The 23,975-nt window shown below is 39.0% G+C and overlaps 5 protein-coding genes, 3 long non-coding RNA genes and 1 pseudogene across 20 annotated transcripts; 4 read left to right on the top strand and 5 right to left on the bottom strand.

The window, feature by feature from the left end:
- Positions 1-79: 79 nt before the first annotated feature.
- LOC123473630 lies at positions 80-2,221 on the bottom strand. The gene is made up of 4 exons (XR_006647493.1): positions 2,089-2,221; positions 712-2,013; positions 329-621; positions 80-251 (listed from the first exon to the last, which is right to left on the bottom strand). It is a non-coding gene; the product is annotated as an uncharacterized LOC123473630 (long non-coding RNA).
- Positions 1,147-6,754, top strand: LOC116924641 (osmotic avoidance abnormal protein 3). 6 transcript variants are annotated; one of them, XM_045174642.1, is made up of 19 exons: positions 1,147-1,181; positions 1,486-1,593; positions 1,818-1,985; positions 2,050-2,248; positions 2,314-2,407; positions 2,475-2,532; positions 2,596-2,773; positions 2,884-3,023; positions 3,092-3,103; positions 3,766-3,994; positions 4,114-4,289; positions 4,362-4,402; positions 4,574-4,799; positions 4,861-5,021; positions 5,084-5,184; positions 5,255-5,346; positions 5,458-5,563; positions 6,228-6,410; positions 6,483-6,754. In XM_045174642.1, the coding sequence occupies exons 2-19, from the start codon at positions 1,513-1,515 to the stop codon at positions 6,629-6,631; spliced, it is 2,394 nt and encodes a 797-aa protein (XP_045030577.1). In that variant the 5' UTR covers positions 1,147-1,181; positions 1,486-1,512; the 3' UTR covers positions 6,632-6,754. The 6 variants fall into 6 exon arrangements, with proteins under 6 accessions (XP_045030577.1, XP_045030578.1, XP_045030576.1 ...); XM_045174643.1 differs by having other exon boundaries at positions 4,111-4,289; positions 5,461-5,563; XM_045174641.1 differs by having other exon boundaries at positions 4,111-4,289.
- Positions 3,999-5,977, bottom strand: LOC116924648. Its single transcript, XR_006647492.1, has 4 exons — positions 5,842-5,977; positions 5,240-5,353; positions 4,440-5,178; positions 3,999-4,257 (listed from the first exon to the last, which is right to left on the bottom strand). It is a non-coding gene; the product is annotated as an uncharacterized LOC116924648 (long non-coding RNA).
- A 135-nt stretch (positions 6,755-6,889) lies between the features above and the next one.
- Positions 6,890-10,440, top strand: LOC116924643 (Bardet-Biedl syndrome 2 protein). 3 transcript variants are annotated; one of them, XM_045174647.1, is made up of 9 exons: positions 6,890-7,165; positions 7,392-7,555; positions 7,630-7,806; positions 7,872-8,060; positions 8,120-8,302; positions 8,383-8,611; positions 8,677-9,218; positions 9,282-9,816; positions 9,877-10,440. In XM_045174647.1, exons 2-9 carry the CDS (start codon positions 7,424-7,426, stop codon positions 9,981-9,983), a joined length of 2,094 nt encoding a protein of 697 aa, XP_045030582.1. In that variant the 5' UTR covers positions 6,890-7,165; positions 7,392-7,423; the 3' UTR covers positions 9,984-10,440. The 3 variants fall into 3 exon arrangements, with proteins under 3 accessions (XP_045030582.1, XP_032787066.2, XP_045030583.1); XM_032931175.2 differs by having other exon boundaries at positions 6,890-7,264; XM_045174648.1 differs by lacking the exons at positions 6,890-7,165; positions 7,630-7,806 and having other exon boundaries at positions 7,322-7,555.
- Positions 10,441-10,833: 393 nt separating this feature from the next.
- LOC116924646 lies at positions 10,834-12,216 on the top strand. 3 transcript variants are annotated; one of them, XM_032931179.2, is made up of 3 exons: positions 10,834-11,075; positions 11,223-11,457; positions 11,519-12,216. In XM_032931179.2, the coding sequence occupies exons 2-3, from the start codon at positions 11,238-11,240 to the stop codon at positions 11,809-11,811; spliced, it is 513 nt and encodes a 170-aa protein (XP_032787070.1). In that variant the 5' UTR covers positions 10,834-11,075; positions 11,223-11,237; the 3' UTR covers positions 11,812-12,216. The 3 variants fall into 3 exon arrangements, with proteins under 3 accessions (XP_032787070.1, XP_045030598.1, XP_032787069.1); XM_045174663.1 differs by having other exon boundaries at positions 10,834-11,118; positions 11,198-11,457; XM_032931178.2 differs by having other exon boundaries at positions 10,835-11,118.
- An 85-nt stretch (positions 12,217-12,301) lies between these two features.
- Positions 12,302-15,382, top strand: LOC116924642 (RNA polymerase-associated protein Rtf1). Its single transcript, XM_032931174.2, has 10 exons — positions 12,302-12,544; positions 12,613-12,841; positions 12,905-13,124; positions 13,180-13,433; positions 13,497-13,747; positions 13,821-14,138; positions 14,196-14,342; positions 14,416-14,510; positions 14,575-15,035; positions 15,098-15,382. The coding sequence occupies exons 1-10, from the start codon at positions 12,440-12,442 to the stop codon at positions 15,199-15,201; spliced, it is 2,184 nt and encodes a 727-aa protein (XP_032787065.2). The 5' UTR covers positions 12,302-12,439; the 3' UTR covers positions 15,202-15,382.
- Positions 15,293-15,920, bottom strand: LOC116924647 (N-alpha-acetyltransferase 38, NatC auxiliary subunit). The gene is made up of 3 exons (XM_032931180.2): positions 15,761-15,920; positions 15,540-15,696; positions 15,293-15,485 (listed from the first exon to the last, which is right to left on the bottom strand). The coding sequence occupies exons 1-3, from the start codon at positions 15,845-15,847 to the stop codon at positions 15,373-15,375; spliced, it is 357 nt and encodes a 118-aa protein (XP_032787071.2). The 5' UTR covers positions 15,848-15,920; the 3' UTR covers positions 15,293-15,372.
- A 1,689-nt stretch (positions 15,921-17,609) lies between these two features.
- LOC116924457 lies at positions 17,610-20,047 on the bottom strand. Of its 4 annotated transcripts, XR_006647484.1 has the most exons (9): positions 19,909-20,047; positions 19,131-19,259; positions 18,944-19,065; positions 18,728-18,877; positions 18,546-18,669; positions 18,406-18,485; positions 18,260-18,342; positions 18,119-18,199; positions 17,610-18,019 (listed from the first exon to the last, which is right to left on the bottom strand). It is a non-coding gene; the product is annotated as an uncharacterized LOC116924457 (long non-coding RNA). The 4 variants fall into 4 exon arrangements; XR_006647482.1 differs by having other exon boundaries at positions 18,546-18,877; XR_004394996.2 differs by having other exon boundaries at positions 18,546-18,840.
- Positions 20,048-20,555: 508 nt separating this feature from the next.
- LOC116924394 lies at positions 20,556-23,931 on the bottom strand (annotated as a pseudogene).
- Positions 23,932-23,975: the final 44 nt, after the last annotated feature.

Genomic DNA, 23,975 nt, shown 5'->3' with positions numbered 1-23,975 from the left:
TGGCAAAGTCTGGAACGCGAAGAAGAGGGGCGGAGCTATCAACCCTTTAGCACCGAATCCAATCAACGATGCGAATAAGCGACCGGGTATGTGCTTTTCTTTTCCATTATTTAAATTTAAAGGCAAAAGCTGGGTAGAAATATTTGAATGAGCTAAATTACGCTATTGAAATTCTCAGCTGCGGGTGGCCGTTTCTCGAGGTGTCGAATGCAATCGAGACGGATTGGATATCGCATCGATTCAATTTGAGTCTTAAAAAAACAAAAAAAACAAGAAAATTGCTAAAGTGAGAAATGAAAGAGATTTCGTCGTATTATTTAAAACGTACTGGGATGCAATTGAAGGCGGTAGGTGAACCGTGCGTGTTATTTCAGGGCCAGTTTATTGCTGGTCGGCGAAGATGCAGACCACTGTGTGCGATGTGAAATGGAAGAATGCGTACCCAGACGGCAGCGACCCGACACCTTCACGGTCAAACTCTTGTCGGGTCTTGAAGGGGGAGTTCAACACACAACACTCCGGCTTCCATTGGACGGAAACGAACAGATGGGCCACTAAAAACACGCACAGCGTTGCGTGTGCTGCACGGGGGCGCCCGAAATCTGAGCAACTATCTTTATCCTGAAAAAACAAAGGGTCGATACATATGAATTTGAAACGTTGGTTTCTCTCCGTTTACCGATTGTTTGATCACAAGAAATATTGGTATACTTGGTGAGTCTGTTGTTAGGATATTAGCAAGACGCGTCCTTGGGTTGTTCTTGTAAGTGAACGAGTTATTCAGTCTTATTGAGGTCCATCTGGTAAAATGCCTTTAGGTCATACAGTCTGAAATCGGTCATCGGCAGGGTGGAGAAAGAGGAGTGAGTAAAAAGCTAATGGTATCCATAGCGACACCGTTTGTTGTGATGGAATGTATAATTTCAACGATGTCGTCTCATTTCCAGTGCCCGGTATACGTTTAAAGAAACAGGAACGTAAAATACGTGATACCTCCCGCCAGTCTGCGGCCTACCAGGAAATCGTCCGGGCGGAATTTTTTCAACATCGTACAGATTAGTGGTCAACGCGCCGGAACTGTACGGGATTATTACTATTATTTTTTTCCATTCGTTCTATAAGCCATGGTGTTGGAAATCCCGGGAGGACTTCGTCATCCGACAAATCTTCATTAACCACAGGTTTGTTTAATAAAAATAAGGTACGCCGAATACCTATTGCACCCAATTCTTGTAGTCAATGGTGTTTGAAATTTGGGTGTGGCTGGGGTTTAACCTGAGAATGAGAACCAAATTTAGAATTAGTATTTCAGTCAATTTTCTAAATTCAGCCGCCGCATGAGGGCTGTGTGGGCCAGTTGGTAGTTATCTTAGCATGAATTATAAATGGTGTTCGGGAGTCTTGTCCCGCTCTGTTCAATTGTTGCCATGACGGCGACATATCGAGCGTTCAGGTAATTCGATCCGGCTTCTCTTTCACATTCAGGAATCGAGTGACACAAGGTTAACACCTATGGCTACAGGATCGGAGTGCGTACGAGTGATCGTTCGCTGCCGGCCGATGAACGTGCGCGAAAGCCAGCTCAATAGCAAGGTGATTCATACTTGAACGTGAACTGTAAACAAGCCCCAGGGTCTGGGCTAATTGAGACATGGCACTTTTGGTCGAAATTGAGTGTTTATCACGGTATCGTTGCGTGACTTTGGTTTGCATGCATACTCATTTTACTCTAAGTGGTTTGCTGATCGTTCGAGTAACAGATGATCAAATTGAAAATGATTTTAACGTCACTCTTCCTCGTTTTTGGAGGAAATCAGAATGTAGTCCAAATTAATCCATCGGCACTGCAATGTTCCCTGCTCGCCGTACCATCTAGTCACAACGATAACAATGATACGACCAAGACATTCACTTTTGATGGTGTTTACGACCAGACGTCAACCACCGAACAAATTTACACAGATTTCGGCTATCCTCTCGTCGAAGTTAGAGCTCGGTCATAAATCATGCCTCCTATTGAAAAATAAATTAATGGTTAATTTCAATTAGGGAGTGATTGAGGGATATAATGCAACAGTTTTTGCCTACGGTCAAACAGGAAGTGGCAAAAGCTTTACTATGCAAGGAGTAACGTCTCCCTCAAACCAGACAGGGATTCTGCCACGTGCTTTTGAACATCTATTCGACAGTATTGCTGCTGCAGAAGGGATGAAATATCTCGTCTTTGCCTCCTATCTAGAGATTTACAGTAACTAAGATGGCGATACAGCATGCCAATTATACTTCATTTATCACATTTTTATTGTGCACAAGATGAGGAAATCCGCGATTTGTTGAGCCCCGATTACAAGAGGAAGTTGGAGTTGAAAGAAAATTCGGATCGAGGTGTCTACGTAGCCCATCTGAGGTAAATCACGATAATTAATCGATTAATTATGTGCGAAAACCTAACGCTGTAATGTTATTTAACTTAGTCAGCATGCTGTAAACAGCGTTGACGATTGCCAAAGACTCATGGAAAATGGGTGGAAGGTATCTTACAATTTTATGTACTAACAAATTGCAATCGATTTGTTAAAATGTTATGAAATGCAGAATCGGGCGGTAGGGGCCACGCTGATGAACGCCGATTCGTCACGATCTCATTCTCTTTTTAGTATCTCTGTTGAGATGATGGAAACGTTTAAAGAGGCAAATGGTGAACAGCAATCTATTCGCAGAGGAAAATTAAACCTTGTCGATCTAGCTGGTAGTGAACGCCAATCTAAAACAGGTGCCTCTACAATAGTTTTAAATGGCAAAAATCAGACATGACCATCTCCTTGGATCTTGGTGTCTACATTTGTGGTTGTGGCAAAGTTATGTAATTTCGTTGCAAAATAGGAGCTACTGGAGATCGTTTGAAAGAGGCCACCAAGATTAATTTGTCACTTTCGGCTCTGGGTAACGTCATTTCTGCATTGGTGGATGGTAAATCCAAACATATACCATACAGAGACTCCAAACTGACACGATTATTGCAGGTAATAAATATTGTCTATCCAACCATAAGTGGACATAATTCTTAAAAATTTTGACTCTTAATTTAAAGGATTCTTTAGGGGGCAATACCACAGACTAAGAGGTAAAGACTACGATCTGCTATAAACCCCTTGAAGACATGCACGTCCTATGCCGTATGGTGGCGCGTCGATCAGATGATCTGAAAAGAATTATTTTTCCTCGTCTCCCTGCCGACTTGAGTCTTCACACACCGTAAGTTTGTAATTAAACTACTTAACATTCCAACAATGTTTTTTTTTGTAAATAGAGCTTAGATATTCCCCATTTAGTATTAATTATTTCATATTTTTATGTGTTGTCTACACATGGTCCATAAAATACTTTATTACACCCCCTTTTTCCCATTTTCAGATGGGAAAAAAGGGGTGGGAAAAAGGGAAAAAGGGGGTGGGAAAAAGGGAAAAAGGGGGTGTAATAAAGTATTTTATGGACCATGTGTAGACAACACATAAAAATATGAAATAATTAATACTAAATGGGGAATATCTAAGCTCTATTTACAAAAAAAAACATTGTTGGAATATTAAGTAGTTAAATAACAAACTTACGGTGTGTGAAGACTCAAGTCGGCAGGGAGACGAGGAAAAATAATTCTTTTCAGATCATCTGATCGACGCGCCACCATACGGCATAGGACGACCATGTCCTTGACCATTCCTCTCAACCCTATCCCAGTTCGTAGTCTTTACCCTCTTAGTCTGTGGCAATACTAAAACCTTAATGATTGCTTGTATCTCACCGGCTGATGACAATTATGATGAAACATTAAGTACCTTGAGATATGCAAATCGTGCCAAGAATATTCAAAACAAACCAAGAATAAATCAGGATCCAAAAGATGCTATGCTAAGAGAGTATCAAAAAGAAATTGAACGACTTAGTCAAATGGTTGAACAGCAAAAATCATTTGATGCTCACAATATTAAACCAGGTGATTGGGTTATTTAAAAGTTTATTTATGTTGTATTGATATATTTCTTAATCATGCACTCAAAATTGTAGAATAATTTTTCTTTGTAAATTCCATACTTCTACTTCTACTTTTAGTAGAAATTGATCTTGAACAAGAAAAAGTCCTGCTGCAGATCGAATATGAAGAAAAAATTCGCCAACTCCAGAGGCAAGTAGAAAAGGAGCAAGAAACGAATGCCAAAGCAACTTCTGAGATGGAAAATTTACGTCGAGCCTATGAAGCTGATTTGCAAAAGATAAACAATTCGAAGAAGGTATGAGAAAAAAAATCAATATGCAATCTAAAACTCTTTGCAACAAAAAAATTTTATTTCAAAACTGTGCAGAAAATTGAATTGGATGAAGAGGCTCAAGAAACCCTAAAGAGGCAAGTAGATAGTCTTAACTCTGCCTTGTTTGTTTACCTTTTTAAATCCGCATTTCCCGGCCTAAAAAGCCATCTGGCGTCTGCTTCTGAAGAAGCATTAACTTAAAAATTGAAAGCCGAGAAAAATCTGGTGAAAAAAGAAGTAAAAACTGAAAAGGTGTTTTTGTTAAGGCTGAGGCAAATTGAGGGCAACTTAGTAGGAGGGGAGAAAGCCAATGATCCAGAGTTTCGAGAGCGGCACTGGAAGCGGAAGCATCAGTCAGAACGACGGAGAGCTTTGCTTGCGCAGCTTTTGGCTCGAACGGAAGACGAAGATGGGGCGCTTTTGCGAGTCTATGATGACATCCAACATGAAGTCCGGGTTAAAACTGAAACCATAAAAAAATATAAACTGAAAGTAAGTTAAGTGGCATTTTGTGTTACAGTCATATAAAATAATTTTTTTAATGAAAACAAAGTTACGTTCCCTGGATCGAGATATTCAAGATTTGCAGAGTGAATTCGAAAGAGAAAGATGCGACTACCTCGAAACGGTTCGACGGCAAGAGCAGCAGTTAAGGCTGCTGCACGAGATTATTGTAAAAGTTCAACCTCTTATACGGAAAGATTCCAATTACAGGTTTCAGTTCCTATCTCCATTTAAATTTCGCAAATAATTTCTAAAATTTAAATGATTCATAGCGATCTTGATCATATAAAGCAGCAATGCATATGGATTGACGAATTCCAGCGTTGGAAACTCCCAGAAGTCACCTTCAGGCGAATAAAACTGCCCCCTGCCAGTGAATTATTTACATTAGTTCAGCTAAACGTCCATCTCTTACTAATTTATCTTACTTTCTGCTACTGAAGATTTTACTGGTATGTCATCTTACGGGCAGTACGACGCAATGGCTGAGGCTGATGAAGTGGACGACGTATCTCATGAAGACCGATTGTTACAGGTGAGAACTAGACATAAAGACAACCATAGTTGTAAATTATCAATTTCCAACGTTGTTAATACTAATTAAATCTTTCTATTACGAATTTCTAACTATGTTCTCTGCAAATAGAAGTTAAAGAAAGGGGAAGCTGAAAATTTAGCTGGTCGGTACTTTGCATCCAACCGGGCCAAGGAGATCGTCATTCGTGTCAACAATGATGTACATCGAGCCAAACGTTAGTATTTTAATTTTACCTTCTACACAGCTTATGTATGACGGCCACTGACAGATTAGGAAGGGAAAAAGAAAATAGAATTCGTCGATTGATGTCGATTTGATTCACAAATCAGTTTATATAGCTATAAAGCTCGATTGTACGTAGCCGTAATCGTCTAGTGGTTAGGACCCTACGTTGTGGATCACAACGTACAACAAAACCGTAGTAACCCAGGTTCGAATCCTGGTTACGGCACGATCTTTTATATTAGTTTTCAAAGTTCTAGCTTTTTCTACCTTGTCGTTTTGTTTGCCTCCGACTTGTAGTATTAATTAAATAATTTACAGGGAAAAATGTGATGAACGAGCTGAAAAAGCTAGTTTTAACGTTCTTTTTCTACTAAGTTTACCGTGATTTTTCTTCCGAAACCACGAAGCCTCTGCAAACTGGGCTGAGACAGATATAGTTATCGATGTATCGACTATCGATATCGAGTCTATCTTCTACTTAACAAGTCATTGACTTGTCACGTACAAATGAATTTTTTTGTAGTTTATTCATTATTTATTTATTTATTTCATTTATTTCTGGCAAAATTAGAAGAAACCGAATAGAATCTTTTATTTTCGCCGAACTCATTTGCAAATTCCTAAAAATGAGATGATTTGTCACGGAAGTTTAGGTCCTGCAATGAAGGGAAATTCACTAAGTCATTCATCGCTCAACAACTTCTCATCGTCAACGGGATCTTCCCCAGAGTACATGAATGGTTCTGGATCTTCGTACTTGACGACCAACGGACCAATGCTAACTTCATGGAGTGCACCAAACGCTTTATCCGGCCAACTCAGTGGTTGGACATCAGGTCAGGAGCCTTAGTTCTTCTAAAGCAGGTAAAAAAATATCTGATTTTAACGACTTAACATCCACTTTACAGAAGGGGTTTTTATGAACGGAAACATCAGGAAGCCGAAACGCTTGGAGTCTTTAACAGTCGAGGCTCCGGGCGGAAGACCCATGCCCTCGATTGTCAACAATAAGACCAACCTACCTGCCTATGCGCCATCATTAATAAAATTCACCTGACAATCGTTAATTTATTTTATATTTTTATTATCAGGAATCTTTAACGGAAAACAAATATTTACAAGCCATGTTTTTACAAATCCTGTTAGATTGGCAAAATTATAATGTGTTAAGCTGCTACAAGATAAGGTTTTCCCTTTACCTTTTTTTTTTAATTTGGAGAGCCTGGAGTCCTGGTGTAAAAAAGCAGTTGTGTAAGCCACTTTACTAGGTGGCTCGTAAACATTTCATCATCTTTTTCGCGTGGTCACTATCACAATTCGTTTGAAAAGTCACGAAGTGAAATTATGCGGATGCATTCGGTATAAAATAAGAAGGTGCTACACCACACGATTTCCAATGACAAATTTGGCGGAAAATTTAGGTCATACGGGAGTAAGCAGAGAATTGCAAATTCAATGGTTACAGTTACACACGTTGTTGTTGTAAACGACCAATTCCGAATAAAGAAAGTGTGCCATGTAGGTGCAGTTTACTTTCTTGACATGATATCTGCAACTCTAGCTTCCTGGTCAATAAAAATGTAAAAAACAGGTAAGGATATTAAAGAAAACTGGGATTAGATAAAATTTTTGCATTTGGAGCATGTACAAAGCAGAGGGAAAAGCAATGTGTGCCACGAGATGCACCAGAGTAAGAATTCTAAATTACGTAATTTAAAATTTACTAGCTTATTACGTTAGTTAATGATTTTGCTGCGTAAAAACTTCCAAGTATTCATCATTTGTTTGGATTTTCCCTGCCTTTCCTGTCACCATAGTTACCATCAGACGCCAAAAAGTCTAACACAGTATGTTGACACTCGTAAACGTTACTGAACTAAACCTCTCTGTTTTTCCGGGACAATTGACTATCTGCAAATTTAAAGAAGATGCTGATACTGGAATTACGTCGAGTTACGTCGGTGCCACAAGTGCCAACAAGGTAGGATTGTTCTGTAACATGTATATTGTTTCTTACAGCCATGAACGACAATGTCAAAATTGGCTCCTCGGAAGGTTTTTGTTCGGCATACCAATCCGGTACAACAAGATCAAATCCAGTATTTAAACATCGATCAGAGAATCACAGCTCTCTGCAATCATCCTGTGCATCATGCCGCCGTTGTCATGGGCACGACATCTCATTTACTTATATATGACATAGCTGAAAATAGAACTATAATGAGTAAAGAGGTTATTCCACTAAAAAATGTTCACTATTGATTTGATCTAAAAAAGTTATATTTAACTTCGGTTAGATTGAAAATGGTGTTGGAGCTGTGGTGATTGGGTCTTTCGATGAGGCGGGCGAGATAAATGTCATTATTGGTGGTAATTGTTTCCTTCAGTGTCTGAACATGGAGGGCAACGAGCGTTACTGGAATGTCATGAGTGACCAAGTTTCCGCCTTGGCTCTCTTCGATTTTGATGGCGACGGCCACAATCACGTAAATTTTAAACTTGAGTAAAGCTGTAGAAATAATTGTAATCTAATATTTGGATTTAGTTGATCACTGGAACAGACGACGGAAATCTACGTCTGTTTAAAAATGGGCGTATGACCTCTGAGATCAAAGAAACGGATGCTGTCACCTACCTAACAGCCTTGACAGATCATTGTTTTGGATATGCTTTAGCCAATGGAACTGTTGGCGTTTATCACAAGCGCAACCGTCTATGGAGAGTTAAAGTAAGGCCTTTCATTAACACGAAATAGCAATTTTTGTTGTTGTGGAGACTGATTTCTTTATTGGTTGTTTGGAAATATAGTCCAAGAATCATATTGTTGCTCTGGCGTCTTACGACGTCGATAACGACGGCCATCCAGAGTTGATTTGCGGATGGAGTCATGGAAGATTCGATGCTAGACATTGGCAAACGGGCGAAGTTGTTTTCAAGGGAAAACTGGATTCGCAGCACGCCATAGTTGCCCTACTCGTAGATGATTGGCTACAGATGGGACATGCTCAGCTCATTGTTTGCTCACAACTTGGTCAAGGTAACTTAGTTTAACGAGAAACTATTTTTCTACATTATTCTCTACCGTGGAGTTCTGCAAAATAGTATGGAGTTATCTACCGAGTGACTTGGAATCAACTTCTCTCGATCGGATCAAGGACGAATATGCCACTCAAGCAGAGGAAGAGGCCATCCGGATGTTACTCATTCGCAAACAAAACCTCTTAGCTGAGCTGGAACACATCCGGCAATCTGGAACTTCTACCGAAGTAGCTGACGAAGACATGCATTTGACACTGACACATAACCAAGAAAATGTACTACTTCGGTTAGAGGGAGGCGGCATGATTGATGCTGTGATCGTCTTTGCCGAAGGCTTGTTTTCAAATGGAGAGAGCCACGCACTCCATTATGACTCCCCTAGGGCATCAGCCGGAATTCCCCTGCCGGTTCAACGAAACTTGGCCGTCGATTTGCATGTGAATGTCATTTTTGGCTCCCCAAACAGTGAACTATTTAAAGTAGTTGAAATTGTTCATCCATTGCCGACTTTCTCACGCTTCAAATCCGTTTCATGGTCATCTGTGGAGAATCTCTCAGCCCTTCGATTCCGTATCACGGCTCGTCTTCAAGAGCGGATACAAAGGGTAAAGTTCTTGTTCTAGTTACTTGCTTGACCATCATATAGAAAAAAATTTTTTGGTATGCAGATCGGATTTTGGATAGCTCAGAATTTCATTGTGTCACCGGAATTGCTCACCAGTGACACATCAATAGAATTGGCCTTCGAAGTTCTCCCATGGCGAACACCTTTGAGAATGATTTTCCGTAATGAAGGCTCCTTTTTTATCGAGTCAGATCATCTTGACCACTTGTCAGAGTTGATTCAACACCTGGCTACATTCTTCAATGTCCAACACTTGGCAACCGAGATTGAAATTAGGGATGATCATCGAAAACAGCTACTCGAGCTGATGGAAGGTGTTCGTGGATACCAGGCTATTCGGCAACGCCTCACAGTGGATATGGCTGATCAGGTGAATGAAATCAGAAATTGGTATAATGAATCAGAAAACGCCCGCTTGATGAACGACATGGTGGAAATGAAACGTTGTTATGCCGCCATATTGAGCGGAAATGAACACCTTGTTGACCTACAAAACATCCGCGACTCCAATTACAACGAGCTCATGAAGCACCTCAAGCAAATCAATCTTCATATTCAATATTCGTCTAACTGTCGTGGTAAGAACAATTTCGTTTTATTACTTGTAAATTCAAAAATTTACTATACTTTTTTGCTAGTGGGGAAATATCAGACAGACGTAATTCAAGCTAGTCGACAGGCAATTAAAGCGGAAGACTTTGAACAACTTATCAAGCTCACTTTGCATGGCATCGAAAATCCTTAGAAAAACTATTCATTTGGCTGCAATCTAAACTTGTAATCTTTTATAACTGATTTAACCAGTCTTGAGCTATCAATTGACTGGATTACCTGTAAATCTATTCTACCTTGACTGAAGATTGAAAATGATTTCTCAAAAACCAATTTCCGAACGTGCGGCAGATGTTCCATTACCGAAGGTAAAGGGAGGAGAAAAGAGAGAGGTAAAGTCAAGATAGTACTTTCATTATTCCTTTCGAGCTTTAGCATAAAGGTTTAGGACCTCAGAAAGTGAAAGTTTTTTCGAAACCCTTTCGGTAGACAAATACTTGAGGCTAGACTGTAAGCCAACAATTTTAGGAAAATTTTGTCGGCATAGTCTTACAGCAATTCAAGATGACACGGATCGAAAGATTCGGTCAAAATGCTTCATCGGATAATCTAAAACTTTCGAGAATGAAAGATTATACGCTTACGTAGGATGGTTTCAACCTTTGCTTCGCATCAATTTCTTTCTAGTTATTTTAAGTGAAAGTTGTCGGTGATGGACTTTCTCTTTGCTTTGAAATGCTGTTTAGTTTTCAGTTAAAATAACCACATCGACCAGCATTTTAAAAACATACACATTTCTACCAATTTTTAATTCTTTTGATTGAGATAACACGATAAAAAATGGATTCTAGATATCATTATTTTCCAACTAGTTACTGGAAATAACAGGGAATGTAGGTCACGCAGTTGCGGGAACTTGTGACGGACTGAACAATTGTACATCCATTCGTCCTTGACGTTGGCTCGCTCCAGTGCTGCTCGGTGCGCGTTCACCTGAAAGAATGGAATCAAAGATTGCCAAATTCCCTTACAATACTCACGAGCGCCTTGCCAAGTCAGAGCAGTAAGCAGAGAGAGCTCTCGGCATCAACAACGTTGTTTCGGGAAAGTTTGTGTTGGTCCTTTGGTACAGAATAATGGGCATGACACCCCAGCTGTTTTCCTTTTCATTTTACCACGGCAGCAAGTGTCCTCCGTAAAGCCAAAAGTGAAAGTTTCCCCCTTAAACTCACCAAGCGGCTTAGTTATCCAACAACCAGAGTGTACTTTTAATTGGAACAAAGCAGTAATATCTCGTACCATTTTATTTTTTAACGTTAAAATTCACGGTAAATATCATACCATTTTTTAGATGTATTTGGCTGATTCCATACTCTATTGAAAAATTTGTTATAACATTTTATAAAGTGCCCAAATTCTACTTTTTCCAAAGGCTTTCAAACTGGAGATGAATGGAGCTCTCAGGTTCTTTGCCATTGCCTTTCTACTGGCACTTTGCTATCATTGGCTCGGTGATGATGATTGGACAGACATGGAAGAGGAAACTGATGAGACACAAGAAGATTTGATTAACAAATTCACTCAAAGTTTTCATCGCAAATCAGGAGATCAGGTTGTGAAAGGAGAAAATGGGAAGTTTAAAGCAGATCTTGAAGAGCTACACTCAAGTAAGTCTTTGTTGGTGATTTTATCTAATAAATTACAATGTCTTGTAATGTTTGTTTACAGGGCAAATTTTGATAGAAGAGATCCGGCACTCTTGTTTACCCAGATTGGTGTGTGAGTTATTTGCTATGGAAGATAAATCTTCCTTGACAGACTCAGAATTGTCTTTGATGTCATTGATCAGTCAAACAAGTCTTGGAACACGAGGAAGTTCAACATCTAACTATCATTTTGCTGCCCATATGGGTCAACTTCTTGTTGGGATTGATGGCAATAGTTGTCAACATTTTTACCCAACCTGCCCAATTTCAGGCCATCAAGCTTTGGCATTGGCTAGAAAGATCAAAGTTCGCTAAATTGTATCTAAATTAACAATGAACGTTAAGTACCTCATGAACGAAAAAACGCACGAACTCGTAAAACAAATAGCGAAACTTGTTTATTAGATGTGTGTTACTTCACCTTTGTCCATGCGCCAACTTCCGCGCATCTTTCCGTCCGTTTGAATTCATGACTGGCGTGTGAGTTTGTGTAACAATTATTTACTAGCAAACTCATGTCTAGTCAGTTACCCTAAACTATAGTTTTGATTGAAAAATGAAAAGAAAATTCTTTATTTTGGTTGTGGAAGTGGAGGCATCGCATGTTTTTGCTTACATTGTAGAGTTTACTGCTGTGAATAGGGAAATGAGTATGAAATTATTTGTCTATTTTTTTTTCAACTGTTGTAATTGGAATGAAATGAAATCATCATCATAGTATTTTAGTGTTACTATATTCATCTAAAAAGAAAAACAAATTCTTACAATTGTTATTATATATATATTTTTTACAATGGCATATGGCAATGTTGGATGGTTAATATTCAATGGCGCTAAGAGGCCTCACGAAGGGAAGATCATTGTTGTAGCTGAATCTGTCTATGTGATTTGGCCTTCTCTTAATATTTATTTATTTCAGTTGGATTTTGTTTTTTAACTTAAAATGAGCAAACGTCGTGCAGATTCTACATCTGGGAGTGGTAGTGGAGATGGAAGTAGTAGTAGTAGTAGTAGTAGCAGCAGTAGCAGTGAATCGGATGCCGAGTCGGTAAGTCAAACTACAAGATGATTTTCTCTTTGTCCCTCTAATTATAAGGAAGCACCTTCGTGTTGTAGGGCCTGGTGACTTCACCAAACAAACGCCAACGTACTGGGGTAGCTGCAAGCAGTCCACCACCAAAGTTGATAGCAAATGATTCAGATTCAGAAACATCAGATTCAGATGATGATTGGGATGCTAGCGGTAAAAAGAAAAAACCCAAAAAGAAAAAGGCAAAAGTAAGTGCTGGGAAGATGAGTCGAAAACCATCCGGTGGAAATGAAAGCCATTCTGATCCTGAAGAAGGTGTAGTAAACAACACTACCTTTGGGTTATTTTTTTTGTAAACCTTTTGTTTTTGCAATGAAGGGGAAGTTTCAGACAACTCTGATTCAGATGGTGGGGCCAGAAAGAGTGGGAGCTCCAGTAGCTATTCAAGTTCTGAATCTGAAGAAGAATTTAATGATGGGTATGATGAGAACCTTATGGGAGATGATAATGACCAAGCGCGTCTTGCCTCAATGACAGAGAAAGAAAGAGAAGAAGAGCTGTTTAACCGAAATGAAAGGAGAGAAGTTATGAGAACAAGGTAATAACAATTTCATTATTGTGGGAATACATTTGGTTTTCATGTAGTACTACAGGTTTGAAATTGAAAAGAAACTTAAAGCTGCAAAACGTAAAGAGCAACATAAGAAAAAATCATCACACAAAGGAAAAAAAGAAAACAAAGACAAAGGGATGTCCAAGGAATGGGGCGATAAAGATCTCGATAAGGATGTTAAGGAGAGAAGTAAAGAACGGAAAAAGACCGTGGAAGAGAACAAAGGAAAAACAGACAAGAAAGCTCAAGCAATGACCGCCTTGAAAGCTAGACGCGAAGAAAAGAAAGAAAGAGGTAAGATTGTCAATTGAGTAACATTGAGGAATTAGGTTATTAATATTTAGCCATGTCAAACAGAGGAAAAGGAGAAACAACGCATGGAAGATCGTAAGAACGATGATAAGGACGGAGACCTCGACGGTGTCTCTGCCGATGCCAATAAGAAGAAATTGAAAGCATCTGACGTCTACTCCGATGATAGTGGCTCAGATTCCGACACGGGGTCTGATTTTAGCACTGAAAAGCACGGTGCAGCCAACAAATCTTCGTTTCCTCCGTCGACCAAACGGCAGCAGAGCAGCAGCAGTAGCAGCAGCAGTGATTCTGATGTAGGTTATAGTGTTACCTGTAGACCAATTAACCTCAGCTGAATTTCTCAAATTATTTTCTCTTTTGTTACAGGAGGATGAAAAAAGTAACAAGGCTAAGAAGCCGGTTTTTGTTGAAACCAAAGAGCAATTGGGGCGAATTCGCCTATCCCGTCACAGACTGGAAAAGTGGGTCCATGCCCCCTTCCTCAAACGAGCTGTTGTCGGTTGCTTTGTCCGAATTGGTATTGGTATGAACAATGGTAGATCAGTCTACCGCATTGCCGAAATCATTGATGTATGTGAAACCGGTAAAGTCTACCAGCTTGGCCCGACAAGAACAAATAAAGGATTGCGCCTCAGGCACGGTGCTCAAGAGCGAGTTTTTCGACTAGAATTTGTTAGCAATCAAGTACTTTCTTCTTTATAAAATATCAAGCTTGTGCTTTGCGCTAACATTTTTTACTAGGATTTCAGTGATTCAGAGTTTAAAAAGTGGATGGATGATTGTAACACTCAGGGTACATCTCCTCCCACCTTAGAAGACATTCAGAAGAAGCTAAATGATATAAAGGAAGCTGCCAATTTTGAATTCAATGAAGATGACATCAATCAGGTAAAGTTTGTGCATGATTTACGTATGCGTAGCATTGCAATATAGTTTTTTTTTTTTTTTTAAATATATTTAGATGTTAGAAGAAAAAGGCCGTTTCCGAAAGACACCTTATAACTATGCCATGCGCAAAAATCAACTTATGAAGGAAAGGCAAATTGCCCTTATAAAGTATGTCGAAATTTCTCTATAGCCACAAGTTGGATATTGATAATAATATCAATGGCCTTAACAGAGGAGAGGAGGAAGAAACGGAAAGAATCACCAAGGAATTGGCTGAGCTAGAAGAAAGAGCAGATGAATTGAGCAAACGATCTCTTTCATCGACGTTATCGTCGATTTCTTTTATCAATGAGCGTAATCGCAAACGTAATGTTGAAAGAGCGGAAGAAGCTATTCTGGAGGAGATTCGAGCCAGTGGGGGCCAGAAAACGGAAGATCCGTTTACGCGTAGAAGCACGAGACCAGGAAAGTCGGGAAGTTACCGTCCAAATGGCGATATACTACCATCTACGACTGAAGTTCTTTCTGCTCCAACAAGCAAGGCTCTAGAAGGCCAAGCTGCTGCATCAAATCATGAAAATAGAACAGAATCAAAGGACAAGGTGAAAACTCTTATTGCAAAACCAAAAACAAGTGATTTGTTTTCTGCACATGATTTTGATATCAAGATAGATCTGGAGGTCCCCCTTCCATGTAAGTATTTGAAAAATTGTATGTCTCTTTTTCCTGTGTTCTTGATCTTCTATGTTTTCTAGCCCAACCAGTTGTTGTTACCCCGAAACCAGTTGCAAACCTGAAAGAAGCACCTCGTCGTTCCCTCAACTTAGAAGATTACAAGAAAAAGCGTGGATTAATTTGAACTAGAAAAACCGTTTACTCATATTGACTTGCAAACCAATAAGCTGCAAAATTTAATACCTTAACACATTCAGGGTGTGAAAATGCAAAGCAACAAACAAATCATCTTTGTATTCCTCTGATAGTGCTAATTATGTATAATACATTAACCCAATACACAACCTGGCTGATGTCATGTAATATATGGAGAGTTGTGTACCATAAGATCATCGATTGAAATTGAAACAATATACTTCCCTGGAACCATGGCCAATCCTAATACACGTGGCTCTTCAGCAATATTATCTGTAATATCCATTACTTAGTACTTTTCAGTATTTCACTTGTTAAGACAATTACCGTCTGGAGGAGGGTATTCATAACAGGATCCCAGAATTATATTGCAATCTCTGTCTGTACACAGAAACTGACCAACCAAGGTGCGACCGTCTTCAATTTCTATTTTCATGCAGGCATTGAGCCATGATTCCAGTTTCAGCCTTCCAGATGATTTGACCTACGACAAGAATGAAAAATTTTACATCAATATCAAACTTCAAAAAAGTAAGTTTTTTACGTACTTTCACAGTTAATTCTTTTTCTTTTGATGCCTCTTTAGATATATCAACCATTGCAATATTTTCGAGCTTAGACTGACATTCTTCCATTTTTTTCGATCGTCCAAAGGCTTCGTAAGTAAGAGACAGATGGCGCGTAATAAGCGCGAATTTTTAAAACTAATTAACCATTCAGAGTGGAACATAGTTTTTATGGAGTCAAAAAGAGTACGCAACTGTTACTTTGTTAATTAGCTTTTAAAGTTACCTGTTAATTTAGCGAGTTCCGGAACGCCGTTTGACCCACTTTTTAATAACGGCTAACGATTTAAATGTCACTTGGGATAATCCACTTCTCGGAAAAGGTATCAAACTTCTCTTTTTTGTTGTTGCATGTATTATATTGCCTAATATCATCTAATATCACTGCATAGCTTTTATTAACAATAGTTTACTTTTACAACTATCAAAATCTTGAAAAAATGAGGAAATAGAAAAATTTTATATTTTTTTTTATCGTGGCGAAACCGGTTGCCACAACAGCTGACATTTCCCGTATATTTTCAAGACATCTATGGGAGAAATAACTAACTCCGTAGAATTTTCTTGGGTATGTCAGCTGTTCCGACAGCTGTTCCATTTCGCGTGGCTTCGGACAGAGGATGGCTGCTGAAACGAACGTCTCTTCTTGAAATTTTACCACCGATTCCGTGTATTTTGAGTTGCATCTTGTGAATTAAATCAATGCAGAGTTGTTCAAGGTATTATGGCAAAAATTCATGTCAAAGTATTTTTTAATTTTTAAAGGGGGAACATGGCTTGGCTTTGCTAGCACGTTTTTCATCTCCGTTAGTCTGATGTACCCATTTTGTTTTAAAAGTGATAGGTAAAAAGAGTAGTTCTTTATAATCTTTTTCTCTATCCAAATCTCTTAGATTCTTGGAGGTGTCATCAGGTGATGTTAGAATTTATTGGTAATAGTTTAAGTTTTTTAAATCATGCTTTCAGGTCTTTGAGATGTACCTGATGTACTGTGGTGGCCGCAAAATCATTCAATGACTTGGTTCAATCTAGGACTTGGTTTTTTCTATAGTGGTTAACAGTTTTAATTTGCAGAGATCCTGGAGGCACCTTATGTGTTTCATTAGCGTTGGAGTCACTCGGTGACAGAAGGGAATGCAACTAATGTTATGTTGTCAGTGTAAATAAAACATATCCAGGATCATTCTTGTGTTTGTTGAATTATTACCTCATTCAACGGAAACAAAGGAGTTAAAGAAGGTAATGGTTAACTCCTTTTGTGATGCCACCATGTGAAGTTAGTTTGTTTCATTCATTTTTTCCCTTTTTTTTGTCAATGGATTGCACTTGAAGTCAAATGGAACAAAGAAAACAATTTATTCACTGATGTTTCACCGACTGTGAAATCTATTGAAATAAGTACTTGTGAGATGGCTGGACTTAAGAGTGAAATATGCTGGGAGAATAATCTAAGTTTATCTTTGATTTGCATAAATTCGAATAACGTGAAATGAAATAAACACGAAGAATAAATTAAAATTGAAAGTCTTTTTATTGTCCCACCTCCTCCCAACAATTCCACCACTATTTTAAATAACAATAAACATACACGATAATATTTACACAAACATACATACACTTAACTAAGTTAACCCGTTGGCTGCCAGGCCACGCAACCCGTAGGTTGCTTAAACTACAGTAACTAAACATCGCGTCTTAAGGATCGCGAACAAGGTGGGACTTGTCAAAAGACAAGTCCGGGCTGACACGGTGACGGAATCCATTACAGGGAATGCACACCCTCAGGAATCCGCCACCGCATCGACAAAGAGAAGTCCCTACTGGTGCATTGCCTAAGGCGCCTTGCGGCGAAGGCCATTGCGGCCGGTCCCTACAAGCTACAACAAAAATGGGACGCAAACGGGGTGGCAGCCAACGGGTTAACTTAACAATTACAATGCAAAATAAAACAATACCAGAGCGACGATCCACGGTGAATTCCCTTGTAAAGGGTGAAGGAGAAGCCGGCGACAAGGTGATGGCGTAGACAAAGACGGCGAAGACGACGAGACGAAGATGAAGGCGAAGACAACCAAGACGACGAGACGGAGATGAAGGCGAAGACGACCAAGACGACGAGACGGAGATGAAGGCGAAGACGACCAAGACGACGAGACGGAGATGAAGGCGAAGACGTCAACGAAGACAGCGATGAGGTGAAGTCGTAGACAACAACGACAGGAAGACGAAGAAAATGTAGTTCTAAATAGATTATTAAATGAGGCAAAAAAAAAGAAGTAAGAGATTTTGAGCGGAAAAGGGCATTTGTCTGAAAAACGATGAAAAAGACAAAGAACTTACGTGTGTGGTCCACTGGGGGCGAAACTACCGAAATTGTCAAAACGGCAGTGTCGTACCGAAGGAAGATGAATATTTGCAGTCCTACCACAGAAGTTTTTGTTACAACACAACAATGCTCCATGAAATAGAAACTTAAAATACCAAAAAATGGAGATGTTAAAGCCTATCCATATGAGCTGGCTAAGTAACGGTGAGAAGAACAGCAGGAATAACAATGAAGATTTCTGTGTATACAACAAAGATTAATTAAAAATTAGAAATCCAGATAATCCATCAAATTAAAATACCATGGAAAGGCAATGATGATGAATCTTATTCAATGTTGGCATTCAGCAGATTGCCAACAGAGGAAGAGAGGAAGAGAAGCCTGTGTAGAGAAAATTGTTACAGATGTGTGTAGTGGAAGATAAGTTATGTTCTGAAATACCACATTGAAGAGCTGAAGGGTTTGGATGATGGTTGGCTAATCAGAGAAACTTGGAAATCTGGATACCTGGGATGCTGAGGGTGGATGGTTAGCAACACAAAGTAGATGAAGACTCGGTCGTTGACTGATGAGAGAACACATCACTAAGCTTAAACAAAAGGCTTGAGGTCCATTAGCAGTACTTGAACTGGATGGAGATCTTCATGTAAGCAATAGTGGCATTCTCAAAGTGTCAGGATCTCTTGTGATACATTGATAGCAGGAATGCAGGCTGCTGGTTCAGCAGCTGGCATAGCTGACAAGGTGACACACCAACACAGACAAAAAGTAATCTATTTCAAGGGTTTCCTATTCAATATATACCCAACGATAGCAATACTGAATAGATAACAACATACCGTAAATTTTTTGACGAAAAATCCTTTGAAACACATAACAGCGTAACGTAACAAACACCCATTTAACTTGTCACTCATAATCTTCATCATAAACGCACAAAAACGCCATCTAGAATTTCCGCCTAGAACCCAAAAATTATATTTTATTTTGAATGTTGAAATAAGTACAATACTTGCTTTAGAGTACTTGATTTTTGCTAATCTCTGATAGCTGAATTCCAATTTTAGGCATTACATCCTAGAAAATAGACTACTAAGTGCAGCACGAAACGGCTAAACATTTGTAGGTAAAATTGTCGTAGCTCGTAGGATCAGCCTATAGTGTTGAAAGCAAGAAAAACACGGAATAATAGCTACCACACCCTAACGAATGCGAGAAAAGTATTTAAAATTGTTAGAACATTAAAGCTCATTTTTTACTTTTTGCAGATTGTCACGGAAATTTTCCGGAAGTAACCGGAAGTAGCCAATATCTCCAGAAATAATGATCCCATAACAAAACGAGTAGGATTTTAGTGATCCTTAATAGATTTGGGATGGGAATTACTTGTTTTTTGCTAAAAGTCGGATTTGACAAAAATCGCGATTTTTCATGAACTATTGCTCATGAAAATTTGCGATTTTTGACGAATTTGGGGTATTTTGAGTTGATACCTGGAGTCGACCCCAAATTTGACGAGGATCACGAAAATGTGAATCTTTTATCTGACAGACTAACAAATAAGGAGTTATTTGGCATTTTATAACCGGAAGTAAAACCGGAAGTTGAAATTCCGGAAATCTAAAAAATGAACTTTGTTCTCCTTCAAATGGTTAACAAGATTTTGATAGTTGTAAAAGTAAACTATTGTTAATAAAAGCTATGCGGTGTTTTAAAAGTTATAAAAGTACAATTTCAGTTCTGACACCTAAATAGACTTGAACCGAAAAATCATACATTTAACACGATTAAACGACTTACTTACTTGGTATTTAGTGAAAACCTGCAACCGAAATATGACAGTACTCGTCAAAACAATGTTTTGGGTTCTACTAGAATCTGGCTGGATGCAGCTAGACTACGCAAGGCCCTTTCAATGGTTCGTCTGCTCCCGAGCTGCCCCGTATGCGAGAATGAAAATGCCACGAGGAATTACAGTTTTATACTTTAATACCCTCCACTTATCCATGTATTGGTATTATTCATAGATTAATCAACAAATATCATCAATCAATTCCCTGAAAAGTTAAGAACAGCTCTGGGTTTTAAGAATAAAGATGTTGTGCCATTGCTAAACGCCACCTGCCAGTTCCAAGCATTGGCAAAGCAAAGGAAAGAGTCCAATCTTAAAACCGTCATCTGACGCTTCAATAAACAGTACCTTTTCCGCTTACCAAAGACGTCATAGCTGTTATTCACTTTTAGAAGCCTACGTACCCTTTCCTACAGTCATACTTTATGGGACCAACCTAAATATATCTTAACAATTTGCGAAATATACCATATTTTCTGAATATCCCATTTCAGGAAATGGTATAACGCCTCGAATAGTCTTCGGAGAGCAACAACAACCCACCTAGTTACATATTAAGAATGTTTAATTTGTTCGACGAAAACCAAATGCAAGCATTATTTCCGACAAAGGTGCAAGTATATTAAGGAATACTCAACAAAACAACACGTGAATTTTCCCTAAGAAGCGAATTTAAGAGATTTTTACGAGACGACAAAGCTGATTAATTTTTCAATTTTAAAAGTCTACACTGAATCCACTATTATAATATAACCCATCTAAATCTGGTCAGTGATACAATTCCGCATCCGTGTCCTGTAAAGATTGGCGGAGATCATTTACCTGAGCAACGTTCGTAAATCAAATCATTCCCACTCCGTTGTCCAGGGTGGTTTCGCCGTCAGATCATACAAGACCCTGAAAATTCCTGGAACAGTTAAGACGGCTTCAACCATCTTGTCTACAACCTAATAAGCGGTATCCATGTTTACAGCAAGATTTGTTTAAAAATGTACCCACTTTTTACGTACCTCTTGGGGCGTATAAGTATCAGGAATTGCAGGAAGTCCAGTCATAAAATACTGTGAAAATAATGATCGAAAAACGACTGATCACTCGCATGATGGAAGGCGTTGACTCGAATCGCGATCAAAGTGAAAGGTATCAAGGCGATTGCCATCTGCGCTAGCTTCTTATAGCAACCCGAATCCCGTAATATATTATTTGACAAATAATCCACTTCCCTCAGGATCGCCAAAATGTTAGACGTTAAGTAGGTAGGTGTAGCGTCTGTCACCGATTCACGCACAGCCTTTCCGAATAAGTAGCAAACACGATTGACTTTATGGCACATACGCTGTATTAAGCGGGCGTAGGTGGTTAGACCATTCCAGTTTGGTTGTGTCTGATCAGAGTTCAGTTCTACGCAATAGCTATAAGTTCGGCAATCTCCCTGCAAGGAAGAGAACCATCTTTATAAACTTCCGCCAGACAAACCGGGACCAGGAAACGGGTGACATACTGACGTTCCAGTAATTCTGTAGACAGACCCAGCTCGCGACATAAGACCTTACTTCATCTTTATGGAAGTCTGTTGGGAAAAATTGCGAAAAGAGTAAAGATCTTACTGGTATGCCACAACGCAATTATCTTTAAGAGGTTCCACTACACGGCCGTAAATGCGCAACTGACGAACCATTTCGGAATCGTTATGATGAGTCTTTATGGCATCAGCGCGCGAAGAAGCCATATGCGAAGCGGACCCAATTAAATCCGGTCTCAAAACAACTGTAATATTTTCATATGTAATGACAATGAATATTAGGCAATATAATACATGCAACGACAAAAAAGAGAAGTTTGATACCTTTTCCGAGAAGTGGATTATCCCAAGTGACATTTAAATCGTTAGCCGTTCTATCTATCACTTTGACAAACATATCGCCAATAATTCGACGTTTTTCTTCTGGATTTACAGTCCGACACAACGACAAAATTTGGCGACCATGCACGTTGGTGGAAGCATCGTAGAAAGTCAATCTTGCTTTAGCAACCCAAAAACAATTCGAAACATCAAATCTGATCGCTGGTATGACAATAGAAATGAGAAGCCACTGTCTGGAAAATAACTGTGTTAAAGAAAAATAATTATAAACCATAGAATTTGAGATGTGACAGGATGACGTATCAATTAATCTCGTATCAAACTTTGGCCAATTATAAGATTCTGAAAGGCCCAGAAAAGTATCTCAAATTACCCAAAGATTGAGCCTGAGTTGCTGTAAACTAGTGACGACCTGCTCGGATTCGTCTTTACGCAGGAAACCGATATCGATATGGATGGTCTGCACTCGCGACGAGTCGTCACCCTGTAGAAGGGATTTATAGGGAAGGGCAGCACAAACGGCGGAGTCGACTTCGCAGCTTACCAGCATGGGCACGATCTAATCACGTCCGACCGTGCGCCGGATGTGACATGTTAAATACTGCTGAAAAAACAATTTGAATGATAAAAATGTGATATAAAACAGAATTGGTTACCTAATTCCTTGTTGAGTATTATCTTGGCAAAACAAATTCCCAGCACTGGAAGACCGCAGCATAAAGATTGATGGGTCATATAGTGGGGCATCAACCGCATACACTGAGGTACCTGTTCAGAAGTTATATAAAGTTCTTTTTTGGCTCAACCATTTCATCGATTTTACCCTGAACATTTGTATATACTTTTATGTTTCCAAAAGTTAAGAGTAACAATAATATTAGGTAGAAAAGCCAACTAAAAAAATGTCTGTGCTTTGTATTTGGTTTCAGTCTTTACCTCCTGAAATTATAATTGCTTTGTAGCCTTGTTGAAGCAGAAAGGCACCTGGGCTAGAATATCAGATTCCACACATTGTTCTCTGACTCTGTGATCAATAACCTAAAATGTAAATTTTATTAAATTTTATTTGCGTAAATCACCGCATGGTTTTGTGGATGGGTGTCTGCCTGGTAAGCTAAAGATTGTGGAAAGGTTGGTAAATCTCCATTGATCTAAAGCAATAGGTCTGAACATTATTATCCTCACCGCTGAACACATCTCGAATCCCTAAAAACTAGGCCACATCTGATGAACCACGAATTTCTACATTCTACTGCAGACGATCCACTAAACAGCCATCTATTGATAAGATATCTAGTTTTACTTGATTAATTAAGCCCGACATTTTAAGACCGACTTATTGTATAAAAAGTCGGCTTAGAATTTTGATTTGGAATTCAATAAAACTTAACCTTTTCAACCGAAATTAGAAGCAAATTCCGAATAAGATATTAGTTTTCCACTCAATTAACCGTTTCTTTTTGGATGAAACGGAACCAGAATAGCAAGCACTTGGAATCAGAAAAATTGTTAAAGGCAGTTTAACGAGAAAACCAACAACTTAATCGAAATCAACGTTCAATTTGGATTATTCCGTGTAATTTTTGTCGAATTCCATGAGATGTATTTTTCGCATATTTTGACAAAAGTGGGAAGGCTTCCCACTTTTCCATTTTTCAACTTTTGCTTAAAATACATGGTTTCAATTCAGAATTGAATTCTAATCACGGAAATCAAGCTTACTTTTAAATTGGCCTTATACTTTTTTCAAACTTAACGTAAACAACAAAATATAAAGTGGGAAAGAAAACAAGCAATGAGTTAGGATTTTTGGCTGGGGTGGTAACAAGACTTTGTTCTTTAGGTCCATTTCAAAATACAGTATCTCTATTCCAAATGGAGTAATTTTTTTGCGTAAACGCCATCCGATTCTCGCACTGACGAATGACTGCGCACTTCAACGCTCTCCGGAATCTTTACCAGCACGAGACGATGGACGCAATTCCGTGTAAAATTCGAATTCTTTTTAAGAATTTGGAGGTTGCGATGCTTGTTCACAGATGGCGCTGGTTTTTGGTTTGACACCCAGCACCACTGCGACGGTGTTATTTGGCCCGTTTTCACACGACGGGTGGGCGGGAACACCCGTGGTTGTGTCCGTCTCATCCGCAACTGA

This window comes from Daphnia magna, linkage group LG6, assembly GCF_020631705.1.
Source record: "Daphnia magna isolate NIES linkage group LG6, ASM2063170v1.1, whole genome shotgun sequence".
Taxonomy (NCBI): domain Eukaryota; kingdom Metazoa; phylum Arthropoda; class Branchiopoda; order Diplostraca; family Daphniidae; genus Daphnia; species Daphnia magna.
The sequence above is the reverse complement of the archived record's forward strand: the minus strand, read 5'-3'. Positions and strand labels throughout refer to the sequence as shown.

Coding starts and splice junctions, on each gene's coding strand:
- LOC116924641 (XM_045174641.1), top strand. CDS start 1,513: ATGGCTACAGGATCGGAGTGCGTACGAGTGATCGTTCGCTGCCGGCCG. Junction 1,594..1,817: donor AAAGCCAGCTCAATAGCAAG/GTGATTCATACT, acceptor GGAGGAAATCAG/AATGTAGTCCAAATTAATCC. Junction 2,249..2,313: donor CTCCTATCTAGAGATTTACA/GTAACTAAGATG, acceptor ATTGTGCACAAG/ATGAGGAAATCCGCGATTTG.
- LOC116924643 (XM_045174647.1), top strand. CDS start 7,424: ATGTTGACACTCGTAAACGTTACTGAACTAAACCTCTCTGTTTTTCCG. Junction 7,556..7,629: donor GTGCCACAAGTGCCAACAAG/GTAGGATTGTTC, acceptor GCTCCTCGGAAG/GTTTTTGTTCGGCATACCAA. Junction 8,061..8,119: donor ATGGCGACGGCCACAATCAC/GTAAATTTTAAA, acceptor ATTTGGATTTAG/TTGATCACTGGAACAGACGA.
- LOC116924646 (XM_032931179.2), top strand. CDS start 11,238: ATGAATGGAGCTCTCAGGTTCTTTGCCATTGCCTTTCTACTGGCACTT. Junction 11,458..11,518: donor TCTTGAAGAGCTACACTCAA/GTAAGTCTTTGT, acceptor GTTTGTTTACAG/GGCAAATTTTGATAGAAGAG.
- LOC116924642 (XM_032931174.2), top strand. CDS start 12,440: ATGAGCAAACGTCGTGCAGATTCTACATCTGGGAGTGGTAGTGGAGAT. Junction 13,125..13,179: donor AGAGAAGTTATGAGAACAAG/GTAATAACAATT, acceptor GTAGTACTACAG/GTTTGAAATTGAAAAGAAAC. Junction 14,511..14,574: donor AGGCAAATTGCCCTTATAAA/GTATGTCGAAAT, acceptor TGGCCTTAACAG/AGGAGAGGAGGAAGAAACGG.
- LOC116924647 (XM_032931180.2), bottom strand. CDS start 15,847: ATGGAAGAATGTCAGTCTAAGCTCGAAAATATTGCAATGGTTGATATA. Junction 15,697..15,760: donor AAAAAGAATTAACTGTGAAA/GTACGTAAAAAA, acceptor TTCTTGTCGTAG/GTCAAATCATCTGGAAGGCT. Junction 15,486..15,539: donor TGAATACCCTCCTCCAGACG/GTAATTGTCTTA, acceptor TGGATATTACAG/ATAATATTGCTGAAGAGCCA.